The sequence below is a fragment of the Taudactylus pleione genome, unplaced genomic scaffold (genome assembly GCF_031769625.1).
Source record: "Taudactylus pleione unplaced genomic scaffold, aTauple2 ptg000851l, whole genome shotgun sequence".
NCBI lineage: Eukaryota > Metazoa > Chordata > Amphibia > Anura > Myobatrachidae > Taudactylus > Taudactylus pleione.
In genome coordinates this window covers 415,001-435,240 of record NW_028285253.1, presented here as the reverse complement: position 1 = coordinate 435,240, position 20,240 = coordinate 415,001, and the positions used below count along the sequence as shown (strand labels likewise).

General features: G+C 39.6%; 1 protein-coding gene across 4 annotated transcripts in view; it reads left to right on the top strand.

Moving 5' to 3' along the window:
• TNRC6C (trinucleotide repeat containing adaptor 6C) overlaps positions 1-20,240 on the top strand; it is a 199,530-nt gene that overhangs the window by 102,239 nt on the left and 77,051 nt on the right. For all 4 annotated transcript variants that reach the window (XM_088458798.1, XM_088458797.1, XM_088458796.1 and 1 more), the window contains exon 5: positions 15,983-18,547. In XM_088458798.1, the coding sequence (XP_088314924.1) occupies positions 15,983-18,547 (2,565 nt within the window). The remainder of the gene's footprint in view (positions 1-15,982; positions 18,548-20,240) is intronic.

The window sequence follows — 20,240 nt, the reverse complement described above, 5'->3', positions numbered from 1 at the left end:
GAGATCGCTTTTCTTCTTGGCGGTGCCTGTTGAAGAAAAGATTCTAAAGGGTTCAACCAGTCAGCTTGGGAAAAATGGCGAGTGGTTTGACTAACATAGTGTTGAGCTAGGAGGAAGGCCACAGGATATGCAGCCAATACAGGGAATTTCTCAGTTGCCTCCCCGGAACGTGAGGGATCATCCCACCGATATATCTACCAAGCACCCAATGTTAACCACCCCCCCCAATCACACCCTCCAAATATTAAAAAGGTGTCTAGCCGTGCCATCTTGGAAATCAGGATTAGACATAAAAGGAAGATGGAGATTTATGTGCATTTAAATTATGCTTATGAGGCAAAGTGTGCCACAATCTCCTGGGGGGCCAGAGCAACGGGTTCTTTCTCATATGGGCTGGGACCTCTTGATCATGAAGATGTAGAAATGACAACAGATCTCCCCCTTCCAAAAATTGTAGTGTAAACTTCCTTGTTGTGCAACCAATCTTTAAGGTAACGTAAAAGAGCTGCTTGAGAGAACCACTATACATTGGGGAAATTAATACCGCCGTTTGATGTAGGTTGCTGTAGTTTCAATAAGCTAATGCTCGTTTTTTTCCCTTGCCAAATAAAACATCTGAAAAGAAAGTGAATATGAGTAATATATTTGGGAGTGAGTGACAATGGTAGAACTTGTATCAAATACATAAGACGGGGAAAAGTTATAATTTTCATGAGGTTTACCCTGCCAATGTACGAAATGGGGAGGAATTTCAAGCTCGTTGGTTATCCCACGCAATTGATGGGTAAAATTAAGGTTATAAAGAAGACCTGGTTTCCTCGGAAGTTTCACCCCCAAATAGGTAAAGTGATCTGAGCGCCAGGAAAGTGAGACATTACCTGTTCCTGCAGAATTAGATATGTTGCGACCTAAGCAAAGTGCCGTTGATTTAGACCAGTTAACTGCAAAGCCAGACACTTCTCCAAACAAATGCAGTTTTTCAATTAAATAGGTTAGGGAGTCTGAAGGGTTAAATATATATAACAGAATGTCATCTGCAAACGCAGTTAGTTTTATAGTTTTAGAGCCAATGGAGATGCCCTTAATGACAATGTCACTTTCTAATATATGTAGAAGGGGATCAATAGCTATATTAAAAAGGAGTGGGGAGAGTGGACATCCTTGTCGGGTACCACGGGACAAAGGTAAAGGTTAGCTACAATAACCATTAAGGAGTAAGGGTGGACGGGGACATACAGAGATATCGAATAAGATCTATAAAAGTGTGGTGGAAGTTTCGATGAGAAATAATAGAAAACAGATGTGGCCATAGAACAGTGTCAAATGCTTTTGGTTGTGTCTTAAAAAAGCAACCACTGCTGCTATAGCAGCTCTCACTCCCCTGACAGAGTTACAGTCACACACAAAACCTAGTTGGTGGGTAGTTAGAATCTGAGGTAGAATAAGTTGAAGTCTGTCCGGCCTAATCTTGGTTAACAAATTAATGTCCTTGTTGAGCAGGGTTATAGGGCGGTAAGAATCAAAGAGTTAAGGGTCTCGATAAGGTTAGGAAGTAAGATAGTGTGGGCAGAGTTGAAATGTGGGAAAGGTGTGTGGTTATGGAGAATATCATTGAATAATTCCACCAAAGCAGGGGCAACATGAGGTTTTAGAAATCTGTAATATTCCTTGGACAAGCCGTCAGGGCCTGGAGTTTTGTGTAGTTGAGGCTGAGAAATGGCCGCAGTAACATCGTCTAGTGTGATGTCCTCACTCAACCCCTCTGATTGAGACGAAGAAAGAGGAGGTAAATTTGCCTCGCATTAGTATATCGTGTGTGGATGCATCAAAAGAGGGAGCAGAGTATAGATTATTAAAATAAGACTCAAAGAGTTTTGAAATATGTGGGGAATTAGTAATAGTGGATCCTGAAAGTGGGTATCTAACTGTTGTAATAAATCTACGAGGTTTACTTGATTTGGCCATAGTCGCCAACAATAGACTAGTTTTTGGAAAAGATTTCTGGACTGCACAACCTGACTATATATATAATGGGAGGTGCTACCTGATTTATAAATGCAATAAAATTTTGCAATCAATAGAGGTTTTTAGCATAATCATGGCCAAGGTTATGGGCCTACCCACCATATCCAGGTAACCTCTTTCGGGTAGGTCCCTAACATACTAAGGTTCAAATCCAGAGCGCAGGACCCCCCAAAACCGGCCCAGCTAAGCCACCCCAGGGCACCACCATAGTAAGAAAAGTGCAGTGTAAAGAGATAGTTAAGAGCAGCTGCATATAAAGAATGAAAATAAAGTGAAGTACATATATATTAGACACACAGTGAAGGGTTAAAATGTGTTATAAAGGAAAATGTGTTATAATGCAGTCCCCTGAGACAGCTCAACCAACACAATCCAGGGGGACCCACGCCCAAAAATGAACCAAAATTGCACTACACTATATAACTTGTAGGACTTACCTAGAATTGTGCCTAATAAAGTGTGCATATACATTACCATACTCCATGCTTTTAAACCAATAAGGAAGGGTGCTAGTCCAGAATGAGGGCGTCTCCTTTCCCTCAGATGTGCAATAAAGCACATTAAATGGAGTATATAGAAAAGATTTCTGGACTGCACAACCTGACTATATATATAATGGGAGGTGCTACCTGATGAGACTAATTGCAGGCACAGAAACAGACAAATCTCAGGTGCACAACTCCAAATTATTAATAATATATATAAATGCAATAAAATTTTGCAATCAATAGAGGTTTTTAGCATAATCATGGCCAAGGTTATAGGCCTACCCACCATATCCAGGTAACCTCTTTCAGGTAGGTCCCTAACATACTAAGGTTATAGACCAGTTTTGTTCCCCCAATGAAAATATTTGGAAAACACCAAGTCTCTTTTAGCCTGAGATAATAGAATAGATAATAGAAAAATAGTTTATTTACGTTTTTCTTTAGTTGTGAAACTACAAGTGCCAGCGGGCCCGTAATGCCCCGCATGCTCTTATTTGTGGTTCTCCAAATACCAACATGCAGGGGAGGCTTGCTGGTACTTGTGGTTCTACAACTAAAGACAATATGGAAACTTCATTTTTACACTTTACACTAACACTATCAACCATATGGTGCCGGGGATAGCCCCGGGCTATCAGTCTAGGCCTGGGATGCCCTGGAGAGGGGTACCCCTTTATTGGGGGTACCCAACTCCCCAGGGATCCCTGGCCTGAACTGACTAGCGGTCAGGGATAATGCTTTGGCCAGGGAAACCGGTGAAAGGTTTTCCCTGGCTGTGGCATTTTCCCCCCGCTAGAAAGAGTTTGGTGCTGGTTCTGGAATTTTCAGGGGGCCCCTACCCGTTTTGTCCCCTGATTTTCCAGAACTAGGACCAGCTCAACAAAGCCCTGTGCTGGTTCTTAATATACAGGGGCCCCCTACGCATTTTGGCCCCTGTATTTTTAGAACCAGAACAGGCTTTATAAAGCTCGGGGCTGGTTATGCTTTTGGGGAGGAGGTGCATGTTTTCTTTTTTTTTTTTTAAAAACACACAGAAGCCATCACGGATCTCACTGATCTGTGATGGTTTCTCTAAAACTCGCACCTTTTAATGCTACTCGCATTAAAAGGTGTCAGTTTACATAGTCCTAAACTCGCAAATGCAGTAGCCTCGAGCTGAAAAGTTCGCAGGCTATTGAATTTGCGAGTTTCAGTACAAACTCGCACTTTTTAAAAGTGCGAGAAAGTGCGAGTTTGTACTGTTACTAAAACTGACACCCTATTACATTTGGCCCTAAATGTCTACAAGTTGACAAGCAATTATAAACCTAACGCTAACGTGTCTATTAACATTTTCGTTATATCAACTTGTCAGATGTCAACATTTTCACGATGTCAACATTTTGCAGATGTTAACAATTTTACCATGTGGAATCATAACATCATTCTGCTGTCGACCTTATGAAGCTTAACAACATGGTCTCTTTGGTGTATTTATTCTCCTTTATTTACATATTTTAGCCTTCTTTAATGCCAAAGCAAGACTACTCTCCTTCTCTTGCAGTCCCACATGGGCTACACCATTTGGCAAATCTCTATAATGGCTCCTAGTGTCCTTCAGGACCCAATACAAACTACTCGCCCTTACCTACAGAGCGCTCAACAACACCATGCATGTCTTCATACATCTCAAATCTCACATCACAATAATCTCCCACTCACTCTTTATATCTACCTCTGACCAGTGCCTTGTCTTTGGTAACCACCTCTGAGCTTTAAATACTTTCTAAAAATCTTTTTATTTCAGCTTACAGTGCACCTGGAAAGTATTCACAATGCTTCACTTTTTCCACATTTTATGTTACAGCCTTATTCCAAAATGGAATAAATAAATTTTGTCCTCAAAATTCTACACACAATACCGCATAATGACAACGTGTAAAAAGTTTTTTTTTGAGATTTTTACAAATTTAATAATAAAAAAACCACTAATAAATCACATTTACATAAGTATTCACGGCCTTTGCCATGAAGCTCAAGTTTGAGCTCAGGTGCATCCTGTTTCCACTGATCATCCTTGAGTTGTTCCTACAGCTGAATTGGAGTCCACCTGTGGTAAATTCAGTTGATTGGACATGATTTTGAAAGGCATACACCTGTCTATATAAGGTCCCACACTTGACAGTGCATGTTAGAGCACAAACCAAGCATGAAGTCCAAGGAATTGTCTGTAGGCCTCCGAGACAGGATTGTCTCGAGGCACAAATCTGGGGAAGGGTACAGAAAAATATCTGCTGCTTTGAAGGTCCCAGTGAGCACAGTAGCCTCCATCATCCGTAAATGGAAGAAGTTCGGAACCACCAGGACTCTTCCTAGAGTTGGCCGGCCGTCTAAACTGAGCGATCCGGGGAGAAGTGCCCTAGTCACGGAGGTGACCAAGAACCCGATGGTCACTCTGTCAGAGCTACAGCATTCTTCTGTGGAGAGAGGAGAACCTTCCAGAAGGACAACTGTCTCTGCAGCAATCCACCAATCAGGCCTGTATGGTAGAGTGGAAGTAAAAAAAATTTTTTTGCAAAGAAACAAAAAGGATTTTTTTAAAGACAAATATGCCTTTGTTGGGGCACTCTTAGTCAATAAATAATTAATTGATAAATGTATGAAAAATGAAAAATGCAATAAAACTTAACATTGAATAAGAAACCTCAGATAAGATAAGTTCTCTCTTAAATATATGAGAATAGAGATAAATAATAAAAAACAATATATGTACTTTAGTCAATATATTGAAAGAATTGCGGATCATCAGCAAAATACAGGTAATAGTAATCAATAGACAGTAAGTTGTAAAGTTAGCTTAATTAATAGATTGCTGATCCACATAACATAAATTTAATGGCGAAAATATAAATATCGTGGATCTCACACTCCAGTTCATCTAGAAAAATCCCAGAGATGAATTATTTGAATATCATAAATCATAAACAATATTATTTCATAAAGAATTAAGATGTTGATTAATAATTATCTGGGAAAATAGTAACCAGGTGCAGCTTCAAAGGAAAGAATGGAAAAATAAATAATAAATAATTTACAATAAATACAAAAATTTGAGATGAACCCAACATCACATATAAAGTGACTGTGCTTATAAGGTGACATATGTGAATTTCATATTCAATGTGCTTGATATCTGAGCTTTTGGACTGATATTCGATGCACCAAAGTACAGAGCGATACAGACCTAGATTGTGTAACACAAATGTACAAAGCGAAAGTCAAAAAATGACAAGCTCTACAAAGTGACAAGTGCAAATTCTATGTTTAAATGAGCATAGTAAAGACAATAATTCAGTGCACAGATAAGATGTAAATAGTAATCACTTGTACTGATGTACCATTGTACAAAACATAGTGGTCGCTCTGAAATAAGTCAAATTAAAGCAAGGGCATAAATACCCAAATGAAGGAAGCAAGTCTGGGATATAGACAAGTGCCCTCGCACTTCTGCTGTCGCCCGTCAATCAAACGGGGGATGAGAGAGTGCGTGTACACCGTTACCCCAGAAGAAACAACAGCCAGCGCTTCTGCTGTCTGAGAAGTGGCCGATTCTCACACCTGTTACCAAAGGGGCATTGCAGGAGGAGTAATCAGACAGGAGCTCAGATGAGAGAGTGCCCTGAGAGTAAGTAAAAGTACCTGATAGTCAATAATACAGAGGTATTGGGCACTGCAGTGTGGTGAGTGTAGGGTGGAGGTCCCGCTGCCGCTGCTATCTGCAACCAGGAGAAGCAATCCAAATGTGCACGGAGCTGCAGTTGGTAACTGTGGAGTGGAGATCCCGCTGCCGCAGTGGTGTGCGGCCGGAAGGAAGGACGCGCGTTTCGCCGACGGGACCTTCACCCTACACTCACCACACTGCAGTGCCCAATACCTCTGTATTATCAGGTACTTTTACTTACTCTCAGGGCACTCTCTCATCTGAGCTCCTGTCTGATTACTCCTCCTGCAATGCCCCTTTGGTAACAGGTGTGAGAATCGGCCACTTCTCAGACAGCAGAAGCGCTGGCTGTTGTTTCTTCTGGGGTAACGGTGTACACGCACTCTCTCATCCCCCGTTTGATTGACGGGCGACAGCAGAAGTGCGAGGGCACTTGTCTATATCCCAGACTTGCTTCCTTCATTTGGGTATTTATGCCCTTGCTTTAATTTGACTTATTTCAGAGCGACCACTATGTTTTGTACAATGGTATATCAGTACAAGTGATTACTATTTACATCTTATCTGTGCACTGAATTATTGTCTTTACTATGCTCATTTAAACATAGAATTTGCACTTGTCACTTTGTAGAGCTTGTCATTTTTTGACTTTCGCTTTGTACATTTGTGTTACACAATCTAGGTCTGTATCGCTCTGTACTTTGGTGCATCGAATATCATTCCAAAAGCTCAGATATCAAGCACATTGAATATGAAATTCACATATGTCACCTTATAAGCACAAGTCACTTTATATGTGATGTTGGGTTCTTCTCAAATTTTTGTATTTATTGCAAATTATTTATTATTTATTTTTCCATTCTTTCCTTTGAAGCTGCACCTGGTTACTATTTTCCCAGATAATTATTAATCAACATCTTAATTCTTTATGAAATAATATTGTTTATGATATTCAAATAATTCATCTCTGGGATTTTTCTAGATGAACTGGAGTGTGAGATCCACGATATTTATATTTTCGCCATTAAATTTATGTTATGTGGATCAGCAATCTATTAATTAAGCTAACTTTACAACTTACTGTCTATTGATTACTATTATTATCTGTATTTTGCTGATGATCCGCAATTCTTTCAATATATTGATTAAAGTACATATATTGTTTTTTATTATTTATCTCTATTCTCATATATTTAAGAGAGAACTTATCTTATCTGAGGTTTCTTATTGAATGTTAAGTTTTATTGCATTTTTCATTTTTCATACATTTATCAATTAATTATTTATTGACTAAGAGTGCCCCAACAAAGGCATATTTGTCTTTAAAAAAAATCCTTTTTGTTTCTTTGCAAAAAAAATTTTTTTACTTCTACTGTGTACTGCACAAATCTCGTGGGCGCACCACCAACCCAGTGTCACTTATGATGCATAAGATATGATTGACCCTTAATGTTGGTTTCCTAATTGTACTTACTATATTATATCACAGATACAATTGCATTATTTATTCTGTAGGCCTGTGCGGACTCTACTCCCTTCTTTTTTACTGTATGGTAGAGTGGCCAGACGGAAACCACTCCTTAGTAAAAAGCAAATGGCATCCCGCCTGGAGTTTGCCAAAATGCACCTGAAGGACTCTCAGACCATGAGAGACAAAGATTGTACTCTTTGGCGTGAATGCCAGACGTTATTTTTTCAGGAAACCAGGCACCGCTCATCACCAGGCCAATACCATCCCTACAATGAAGCATGGTGGTGGCAGCATCATACTGTGGGGATGTTTTTCAGCGTCAGGAACTGGGAGACTAGTCAAGATAGAGGGAAAGATGAATGCAGCAATGTACAGAGACATCCTGGATGAAAACCTGCTCCAGAGCACTCTTGACCTCAGACTGGGGCGACGGTTCATCTTTCTGCAGGACAACGACCCTAAGCACACAGCCAAGATATCAAAGGAGTGGCTTCAGGACAACTCTGTGAATGTCCTTGAGTGGCCCAGCCAAACCCCAGACTTGAATTGAACATCTCTGGAGAGATCTAAAAATGGCTGTGCAACGACGCTTCCCATCCAACCTGATGGAGCTTGAGAGGTGCTGCAAAGAGAAATGGGCGAAACTGGCCGAAGATAGGTGTGCCAAGCTTGTGGCATCATATTCAAAAAGACTTGAGGCTGTAATTGCTGCCAAAGGTGCATCAACAAAGTATTGAGCAAAGGTTGTGAATACTTATGTGCATGTGATTTCTTAGGTTTTTTTTATTAAATTTGCAAAAATCTCAAAAAAATTTTTTTACACATTGTCATTATGGGGTATTGTGTGTAGATTTGTGAGTACAAAAATGAATTTATTCCATTTAGGAATAAGACTGTAACATAACAAAATATGGAAACAGTGAAGCGTTGTGAATACTTTCCGGATGCACTATAAACTGCTAAACCTATACAACCTACATTAATGCATCCTCACACCTGTCCCAGTGTCCACTCTGAGCCACTTTACTGTAGCTCCTATTCCAATTACAGTAGAATGTCATTTCTCTTGAGCAGGGCCCCCCCTACCCTTTGTTTTCTTTTTTTGTCTGCTTGTGTTTTGTCTACCTTGTATCTCCATGCTTTATGTTGTCCTATTTCCCCGACTGTCCGTTGCTGCACAAAACTGTCGCTTTACAAATCTATGATAATAATAAATATATATGTACAGCAAATTATCAATTGGATAGTGATTTTTTTTGAAGATTTCATTTAATACTTTTTCTAAAGAATGATCAACTGTTTATTGCCTGGTTTATTTGCTGCACTCTTCTTACTGGGGTTCCGGACTATAGACAGATGGTAATTAGTTAGACAATGTCTAGATAGACACCAGATGTTAGACAGTTAATAATTAGACAAGGATAAAAGTTCGACACAGACAAGTCAGACACACTAAAGTTAGACATGTAAAAAGATCGACACGGTCAAAAGTTTGACATGAAAAAGATCGATGCATTTTTTATTTGTTTTTTAGGGTTAAGGTTAGGCACTTACTGGAGTGTTAGGGTTAGGGTGAAGATTAGGGCTAAAAAAAAAAAATGAAAAAAAATATTTGTCGACCATTTTCATGTCGAACTTTTGACCCTGTCGACCTTTTGTACCTGTCAAACTATTTACATGTTTTGTGTGTCTGACTTTTGTTTGTGTCTAACTTTTTTCCCTCTCTAACTATTGACTGTCTAGCATCTGGTGTCTATCTAGACATTGCCTAACTAATTACTGTCTATCTCTTATACCACACCCAGATGCCATACTTTTTCAGTACCCTTTTTGGAGCTGCGCAGCCTACAATGTGTTGTTTAGGCCTTCTATGTTGCCCATGTATAAACAACTCTGGCTTTGATTAATGCAGTTGTTTGCTGCTCCAGACTTTTGAGATGGAGGCTGGGAAGTAATTAAGTCGCTGGCAAGCAGCCAGTTTGGGTATACATGTAGGCCTTGTTCTGAATTTTAAAGCTAGAGTTGCCATGTCTGAGTCTGTTTGTGAAAGGATGCATGCGAGGGGGGGGGATGTGGGGGGGACTGTAGAGGGGAGATGGAGTTGAGCAAGGAACACGCTTGCATGAAGCTGTTCGCCAAAATGCCTCTGTCGTTTTGGATGACTTTCAAAATAGGAAAGGAGTTCTGGAGTTAATTGTAACAAAGTCCTGAAGTGAGAATGTATTGTATCAGTTAAAAGAATTTAAAAGTAGGGAAGATAGGTTTAGTGTCAGATACAATTACATAATCAAAGCCTAAAGAGTTTGTTGATACCTTCAACCAATCTGGGGGAGGAGGAATTGTGAGTGTGTGAGAGAGAGAGAGAGAGAGAGAGAGAGAGAGAGAGAGAGAGAGAGAGAGAGAGAAAGCAAGGGGGGGAGAGAGGGAGTCTCCCTGTGCTGTAAGGGCATTTCTAAATCCAGTGCAGCAAAGGCCCAAGTGAGCTTGCAGGTTGTCCGGTCACAGGCTTGCACAGAGGTTTTCTTGGCAGAGCTACAGGATGAGGCTTACACTGTGCACAAACGACATATTGCAGACAAGAGACTGAGTGCAGAGAGAGGCGGCTCTGCACACAATGTAGCGTTGCCTAGGATGGTTGGGCGTCACCTTTCCTCAGGTATTTCACTCCCTGACAGCCCTCCCAATCACTCCTCCTTTTCCCTTCCCTAAGGCCACAGAAAATTGTTAGCAAATCGCTTTTGCTTTGCTTTAAATCTGTGTGTTACATAATGTCTCACAGAGGCAGCGGCTCAGAGCCTTTTTTGGCTCCAGCTCAGGTTTGAGAAAATGGCGTCCTCACAGGCTGTGCTGTTTTCCACTCTTATACTGCACAGAGAGAAACAGAAAATAAAACCAAGAGATTATTCGCTGCATACGTTAGGCATTAATAAGCTTGTTGTGAATTTCCCAAGCAGGTTATTTTATGGGTAATAGCTAGGTTTAATGTTCTTTTCAAACCCTAAGATCTGAAACATTTTCCTGTTTGTTTGTTTTTTAACCTATGCTTTAAGCATTGAAATGTGTTTTGCTTTTTGTCTTGGAGACAGGTGAGGCATATACAGTATGTTGGTTTATTTTTTGCTTCTTTGCTCTGCTTAACAGCTTGCTGCTTAGGCCCATTGGTAACAATAAGGGTTAATCGGTTTGATCGCGTTTCTGCATTTAGCTACATCTGAAACATCACAAATAGATTTGTATGTTTTATTCAGAACGTTCTGTTTATTCATCATGGTAGCAGTGAGTGTCTGACACTAGTGTGTGTTTTTATTTTGTTTGATTGTTTTTTAAAAGAAAACAAACCCTAATTAGACACCCTCGGTAAGATTACTTTACGCTTAGCGTCGTGCACAGGTTCTCCTTTATCTTTTGATTAATGATGGTAGATCCGTTTTACCTTTATAATATGTATTTCAGACTCGCATATAATATTTACCAGAAAGTGTTTGATTTTAGTGCAAGTGTTTATAATTGACAGTATACAGAACAAAATTTGGTGGCTCAGTATAGTTTGTGAATATTTAATATTATACAGTTTAGTACGTAGTATTAAATCAAAACAATACAGATGGCATACTGCATTTTTATTTAAAAAAAAAAAAAGGTTATAGTTGCAGCCTCATCAACACTGTTTCAGTACTATGCAGAGCCCTTTTCCGAGGGTGTAGCATGTGAAAAGTAATAATAAAGCACTTACTATAAGTACCCAGAAAATGCCCAATTACCGGACAAGTAAAAATGGCCACCAGACCCAGTGTCCCTGATGATGATATCAGAGTTTCAGTGCCATGTCATCATCACAGCAACGGCCAACACAGAGAGTGCTTGTTTCACAAATAAAATGAGTGCATCATGAAAAGTATAAACAACAATACACTGAGAATAAAAACCGAAACGTGTATAGCTATACTATATTACCCAGAATTTAGTAAACACATGACTGTGGGCCACATATTTAACATAATAGAAGAACAGAGATGTTACAACATATTATGGACCTGGTATATATACTATAGAATTTTCAGCAAAACATGTCCAAACCTAGATACAGTAGGATAAAAATATTCCAACTTGTCAAATTCTTTTTAGACAAAAGAGGGGCACATGCAGAGAAACTACATTAACCACAGTGCTAATATGTATAAAATACTGACTACATAATGGTTGGACAAGACGTTGATGCACATATCACAAACACACTTCAAGTGATTTTGTCATTGAGGCCCCAGGAGTATACAGTGTTAAATGTAAAGATCCACCATGAGCCTCTTATGGAGTGTGTGTTTGAATTCAGTATCTTATATACACATATACTGTATATACAGGTTGAGTCTCCCATATCCAAAATGCGCGGGACCAGGGGTATTTTGGAATAATTGCATACCATAATGAATATATTATATACACCTTATACAAACAGCCTGAAGGAAATTTTATACAATATTTTTTATAATTTTGTGCTTTAAACAAAGTTTGTGTACATTGAACCATCAAAACACAAATAATTTACTATCTCAGTCATGCTAAAAAAAATCTGTATTTTGGAATATTTGGATATGGGAGACTCAACCTGTATGTATGTATGTATGCGTGTATGTATATATGTATGTATGTATGTATATATGTATGTGTGTGTATATATATATATATATATATATATATATATATATATATATATATATATATATATATATATATATATGGAAGAGAAGGGGTACCTTTGGTGCGCTACAACTTTGAGTATTAATTGAACAGAAGAAATTTCCACCACTTCGGGGGATTTATTGCAATATTAGCTGTTGGTCAAACACAACCCTCTAGTTAGTCTTCAAATCACCATAAGTTTATGTTTTGGATATTGTTCATAAAATAAAAACCCTATGGTAGCCCATAATTCTTATACCTGAATATTTTTTTCTTGGTATATCAACAGAGGTAAAAATATAAACAATTTACAATACAAATAAATACATATGCTAACAGAGGGAGACATACACTTCATTGGACTGAATAGAGTTTTACCACTTGCTTGGCACTGGGTCTCATCATTTTTACACACTGGGAGTATATGATGCATCTTCATATTTAAATTGCTGTTAAGGAATCTGGTTACATTTATTGGTTGAGAAACATCCATCTAATCGTTCCAGTAAAATCTTTATAAGAGCTACTTGTGTTTACCGCTGATGAAGTCCCGTAGGTGGACGAAACGCGTAGGGTCATCGCTTTGAAAAACCTGCACCTACCACATAAGAAGTCCACCTAAGAGCTCACACCTGTAAAGGTGTAGGTGGCAGATAACAACATCTATCCTTCTGTATCGGGGCAGGTTTACTAAAAGTTGTTTTATGCGATTTATGTATTTATTTGTATTGTACATTGTTTATATTTTTACCTCTGTTGATATACCAAGAATAAAATATTCAGGTATAAGAATTATGGGCTACCATAGGGTTTTTATTTTATGAACAATATCCAAAACATAAACTTATGGTGATTTGAAGACTAACTAGAGGATTGTGTTTGACCAACAGCTAATATTGCAATAAATCCCCCTAAGTGGTGGAAATTTCTTCTGTTCAATTAATACTCAAAGTTGTAGCACACCAAAGATACCCCTTCTCTTCCATTTCTATTTTTAGGTCCTCTACTAGCAGAGGTCCACCTAATTGGTGCAGCTGAACCAGTGTACGCGCGATATAAGGGTTCATTTTGTATATGTGTGTGTGTGTGTGTATGTATATATATATATATATATATATATATGACAGGCTCAATCCACAGCACTCGACCATCTGGGGTGCCCTTGGTATGTGACCACACCATCTACATAAAAAATATGTATATATATGTATATGTGTGTGTGTATATATATATATATATATAAACACAGGGAGGAAGACGGCACCCGGACTGTCAAAAAAATAACAATATATTAAGGTGCAGGTACGGCAATGTTTTGGGGTGTAACCCCCTTTCTTTCTCAAGCCACCACCACAGATACAGTACTGTATCTGTGGTGTTTGTTTAGAGAAAGGGGGTTCCCAGAAACGTTGCCCTACCTGCACCTCAATATATTGGAATTTTTTTTGACAGCCTCTGAGAGCCGTCTTCCTTCCAGTGTTTGTTTATTCTCCATTATTAGACTTTGCACCTGAGCATTTTGTTTTTTCTATTGTGAGTGTCGGCATAAAGTGGGAAAAAAAATAAAATAAAATAAAAAAGTATATATATAATATAATATTTGTGATATCTATCAAAATATTTTTTGTCGAGTTTGGTGTGGAGGTCATGACTGGCCTACACAGAACCCTGTCCCTCAACTACATCGAGCAACTTAGCACGGGATACATTAAATTTCCCGGCAGATTCGATTCCGGTGGTCAGAATGCCAGTGCCGACATGCCAACTGCCAGAATCCCAAAGATAAGAGCGGGTTAGGTTTAGGGGGAGGGGAGGGGGAGGTTAGGTTTAGGCATCAGGGGGGAGAGGGGACAGGTGTCGGTTTCCTAACCCTGTCGGGATTTTGAACGCCGGCATCTTGTACTCCTCCCCTTAGCACAACTCTCTGATTAGCATTGCTGTGTGACTGGATCATAAAGACCACCAAGAACCTTTTACTTTTACATTCTGGCTTGACCAATTTGCAATAAGTTACATCTCTCCTTATGGAACAAATTCCTAGTGTCCTACAGATTGTAAACTTGCTATCAGGGCTCCTCTTACCTCTTTGTCTGCCTGTTATTACCCAGTTTAGTCTTATTACTGTTTTGTTCTCAATTGTAAAGCACAATGGAATGCTGGCACTATAGGAATAAATGTTAATGATGCTAATAAGTTGTTGCAATATATTTCCACATTGGAAACACTGTAAATTACAGACTTTTTAGGGATATTAATTTTATTTTGGAAAAACTATTGTGACAAGCTAAATGCTTTTTTGCTTTTTCTTATATTTTGCCGTAAATAGAGCATGTATCACCAAACATACCTATAGTTATTATGTGGGCTCTATAACCAATGGGTTCCATTCCCATATTATTTTAAATGCTTTTGTCTTGTAAAGCAAAAAACCATCATAAATGACACTTGCGGGTAAGGGGACTAACATTATTGTGTAGCTGCTATTTAATTTTGTGTAGAACTTTCTCTAAACTTAGGTTAAACATAAGTGTATTACTACATCAAAACAATGATTGGGGGGAAAATAACTGAATGGTCATATCTATCAATAGTTTCTCACTATATCTGGTTTAGCAAACAACCTTAATCTGGTTTAATTCTTAATTTCTTCTGTGGAATTTTGGATCTCTTATTTTAATTTTTTTTACCACATTTATGCATTTTTATTTTTTTTAAACACAAGCTTTGTTTGGTTGCAGTCTAGATTAGCTTTGGATTAGCATTACTGGAGTACACATTGGGGTTTATGTATCAAGCAGTAGAGAAGTGGACCAGTGGAGAAGTTGCCCATAGCAACCAATCAGCTCCTACCTATTATTTTATAGACTGTACTTGATAAATGCTACTTCAAAGCTGATTGGTTGCTATAGGCAACTTCTCCACTGGTTGACCTCTCCATGCCTTTCACTGCTTGATACATACACCCCTATATGCTTTAACATCCAGTTTAAATAAATGTGAGTTATTATTACTAAGTATTGTATTTTACAGTATTCATAGCTTTCCTTTAATAATGATTTGAAAACCTTGTTAATCATTTCTGCAGTCTAATAGTTGAAAAGCAGACATCAGCATAACTTCAGAAAAAACAAAAGGCACAATAGTATTCAAGGTCTATTGTTGTGAAGTGAGGGAGGTGTCGGGTTTATCTGTTCAAACTGCCTTAATGCATAATGACTGAAATCTCAAGAATCCAAATAGATAAGTTGGAACCAACGTTAAAGGGTTTGCACACTTTGGATGAGCCATCCTTGATCAGTCCTTCACCACACCTCCTTGGATGGTCGGGTTTCATTGTGGTTCGGTGCTGGACAACTCTGTCCACAATCTGTCATCTTCTCAATACAGCCCCATTGAAGCACTACTGACACAGCTTGCAATGTCCTTGAACGCAACCCTTTTGCAATAAATGTGGTACATACACAAACTTACATCCTAAAATTAGACCACTTCCTTTTTGATATGTTCATTTCTACCAAATGGCAGCAGTTCAGTTGCAATTCACTGTATTGTTAATCGAGGCATATGATTAATAAACAACTGTGCTTTTTATTGACAATTTCCTTTTATTCTTCACAGATATCGGTCAAAGTTGTCTGGGAGATCATTATGAAAATTCCCATTGGGGACCGCAGCCTACTCTCAGAGGTGAAAACAGCTATAGCTGGGATAAAGTGATAATAGACAGGACTGATAAGGAAGCGTGGCCTTCCATTACAGGAACTGAGACTGAATCTGCCTCAGAATGTACTACAGACATTGACTCTGCCTCCAACTGTGGTTCAGAGAAAAGTAGCATGGCTACAACGAGTGCCCAAGGCAACTTTACTGGACATACAAAGAAAACAAATGGCAATAATGGTAACAATGGAGCACTCATCCAAAGCACTTCTAACCAGAGTGCCCTTGGAGCTGGTGGAGCAAATGGGAATGGAAACTTGGCAAGAGTATGGGGTGCAGCTCCAGGCTCCAACTCTGGCATTGCTCACTGCTCCTCCAGTAGTGGGGAGGGAAAGGTGGACACAATGATTGGAGAGGGAAGAAATCAGAACTGCTGGAGTTCTTCCAACTCAAATACTGGCATTAATCTTAATCTTAACCCAAATGCCAATCCAGCTGCCTGGCCCGTGCTTGGACATGAAGGAACTTTGGGTGGAGGTAATCCTTCCAACATTTGCAGTCCAGTCAGTCCCATAGGTCAGAATATCAGCAACCAGAATGGAAACTCAGCTGGCACCTTAGGTGCTTGGAGAAATTTGCAGTCACAAGAGAGCACAGAACCACAAACGTCCACTTCTCAGAATGTGTCTTTCAGCTTACAACCTCAGAACCTTAACACTGATGGACCAAATAACACTAACCCCATGAATTCTTCACCAAACCCTATAAATGCAATGCAGACAAATGGACTGCCCAAATGGGGAATGGCTGTTGGAATGGGGAGCATCATCTCACCACACCTGCAGAACCTTCCTGGTGCTAATGGTTCCGTTTCTCAAGTGAGTGGGGTTGGTGGTGACAGCACAGGCAGTTCAGTTTGGAGTTTATCACCAGGTGTTCCTGCTGCTGGAAATTGCAACTCTGGGTTCAATCAGGAAACTGGAGATACTTCTAGTTCAGCTGTAAGTGCTAAACAAAATGGGTCGGGGTGTGTGGTACAGAAAGATGGAACTGGGGTTAGTGCATGGGATTCAGGACCACCTACCAGCCCGGGAGTATTGGCATGGGGTAGGGGTAGAAATAATGTTGTAAATATGCATTCTGGACCTTGGGGTCAGCCGAGCCGTGGCGCAACCAACAACATGAATGGTGAATGGGGTAAGGCTCCAAATCAGCATTCCATTAATGACATCAATGGAAAAGCATCAACGGGTTGGAATAGTTCTAGTATTACCATTCAGAATCCTCCACAGCAGGGAAATGATCAAATCAACTCTAGGGCCAAATCTGTATCGTCCAGTACATCAGCTAATGACAGAAGTAGTGACAGTGCTGGAAATCCAAATGAAGGAAGGGGGGGAGAGTGTCAGCAGGGGGACAGTGGTATAGCAGATCAAGGGCAGATACAGTTGCCAAGACAGGACCTTGATCCAAGGGTTCTCTCTAACACAGGGTGGGGACAAGTCCCAGTTAAGCAAAACATTGCTTGGGAATTTGAAGAACATCAGCGGCCTGACAGAAAAAATATTGGGACAGAGGCTTGGGGTTGTACAAATACGCAGCCTTCAAACTCAGGGGGTAAGAGTGAAGGGTCCATCATGAACAGTACAAATACCTCTTCAGTATCAGGATGGGTCAGTTCCCAACCTATATCTCCTTCAGTAAATACAAGTTGGGTAGAAAATAAAACGCCAAATGGTCCAGGAGGGTGGGGAGACCCTACAAACTCTACTGTTGTCAATGCTGCTGCCAAAAGCGGTCATACTTGGAGTGGATCCGCTAATCAAGAGGACAAGTCTCTGACTTGGAGTGAACCTCACAAGTCCAAACCCCAAAGCTGGGGTGATGGACAGAAATCAAATCCCAGCTGGACATCTGGAGGTGGAGACTGGACTGATGTGCCGCCCGTTCCAGCACATATGACTGATGGAAAGAAAAATGGAACTGGTTGGGACACTGACGGCAAGTCTGGAACGGGATGGAATGAGAATTCACGGTCAGGGACCAATGGATGGGGCAATGGCACAAGCAACAAGGCTAATTCGGGTACAGGTTGGGGGGAACCTTTAAAAACTCCCCAGCAGAATTGGAGCAACAAACCCCAAGATAGTAATGTGAGTGGCTGGGGAGGAACTGCATCTGTAAAGCAGACTGGATCTGGGTGGGCTGGTGGGCCAGTACCAGCACCACAACCAGCCAAACAAAAGGACATAAATTTAGAGGCCAGTGGCTGGGAGGAGCCTTCACCACCGTCCATACGTCGCAAAATGGAAATTGATGATGGTACCTCAGCTTGGGGAGACCCAAGCAATTACAATACTAAAACTGTAAACTTGTGGGATAGGAACAACACAGTTGTTCAAACTGTCCCAGCAAATAACACCAACACTACCCCAATCACTCCCCCAATTACCAATTTGGTTGAACCTCAGCCACCTCAGCAGCCAAGTGCCCAGCAGAACCGATCCCCACTACTTGGTCCAGGTGAGGCTCTTTTTACATATTTCATTACTCATAGATTGAACAGCAAAATGTTGTAATGTATTGTCCCACTTTCAGTGCTCTAAACAACTGCATTAGAATCCAGCCAGTCTGCTGCAATCATGTATGCATGGTACACTGGTGCGTAGCATGAGTATATGAAACACATTTATATATACAATCTTCAGCTGTAATTTTGCACCTGATTTTCATAAAAGTGGTTTACAACCTTTGGGCTGCTTTAATGTAGGTTCTCGTACATGCTATCTTGTAATGTTTCATAAATACATTGTATTTTGGTTTACAGTATTATGTTTTAAAATTTTCCCCTGAGACACAACATATACACCTGTTCAATGAATACAATGCAGTAAACACAACATAACTCAATGTAATAAAATAAGTTAGTCTGTGTCACTGAAAAAATAAAAATAACTTCTCAGGGAACACATTGGGGTCTATTCAATTAGGTGCGAGTTGTTTGTTTCATGAAGCTCGCAGACATTGTATGAATGTGTGCTCCGAGAATTCTCCAATCCAATTAAAAATGCCTATATACGTTGTACTCACAGCGGGTTTTGTGAATTGACTGCCAAATGTGATGTGAGAGAAGTGCATAAAAAGTGGGTGTCTATCCTGGACCCTCCAAAATTGATAATTTCGTTACCAGGACCGTATAGAAGGCTGTTTGTGGGCATGCGGAAAGTACTGAAGGTATTTAAATAGTGTCAAAAAGGCTGATTTGTGGGGGGTTTTAACAAAATGCAAAAAAATTCTAAAAAGCAAGTTTTTTTGTTAGTTTAATCTGAAACTAATTAAATGAAAAATGCAAACAAAAGTAGGAAAAAAGGTGATTTTAGGTTACTTTAGGAGCACTTTAAAAAAAACAAAAAAATTGAAAAAAAAAGCAATAATTTTTCTATTAAAAAAATACTGTACCTAAATTTTGGGCGCCTGAACTAACAAAAAAAATTATTTTGGGGTAATTTGAGGCAATTTCTTTTTTTCATCCCCAAAAAATTAGTAGTTATTGGACTAATTAAGCTATTTGGAAACTTCCAATTGCCTATTTAGTCATTAGGAAGGGGGTCCCCAATGGGTTCAGCACAGTGTTCTGACATTTTAACCTTAAAACAGAGATTTTCCCTTCCATCACTCACCCTTAGGGAGGTGCGAATGGAAAAATGTGAGTTTACTCTGACTGGTTCAGTGCGAGTTGCTAATTGGATTGCAAAATAAATACGCTATGCAAATTCGCAGAGAAAACAGCAACTCTCACCTAATTGGATTGACTACATTATTTGAAAGAGAGAACTCCCGCCTTTTAAACCAGATACCCCTGAGTATATGGATACCAGATTAGCGGATTGTGAGCAATTTTAATGCTTTCTATTTCCTGGCTGTTAAAAATTTCTGCAATGCTTATCCCTTAAGAGGCTGGGCTTAATGAGGTCATTGCAGGTGCGATATGATGGCGTCATCAAGCTCTCGTCTCTTCCCAGGTCCAAGCGATAAAAATTATAAGGGGATGTTTCTTCCCTCCCCCCCACTTGAACCCCTTCATTGCTTAGGACAAGTCCCTCTCATGCTTAGAAGTGAAAGGGTTAAAGAACCAAAGCATACATTGAAGAAGTGATTACCGAAAGTTAGGAGCCAGTAGAATCTTTTTTGAGTGTGTATTGGCTATTAAGATCCA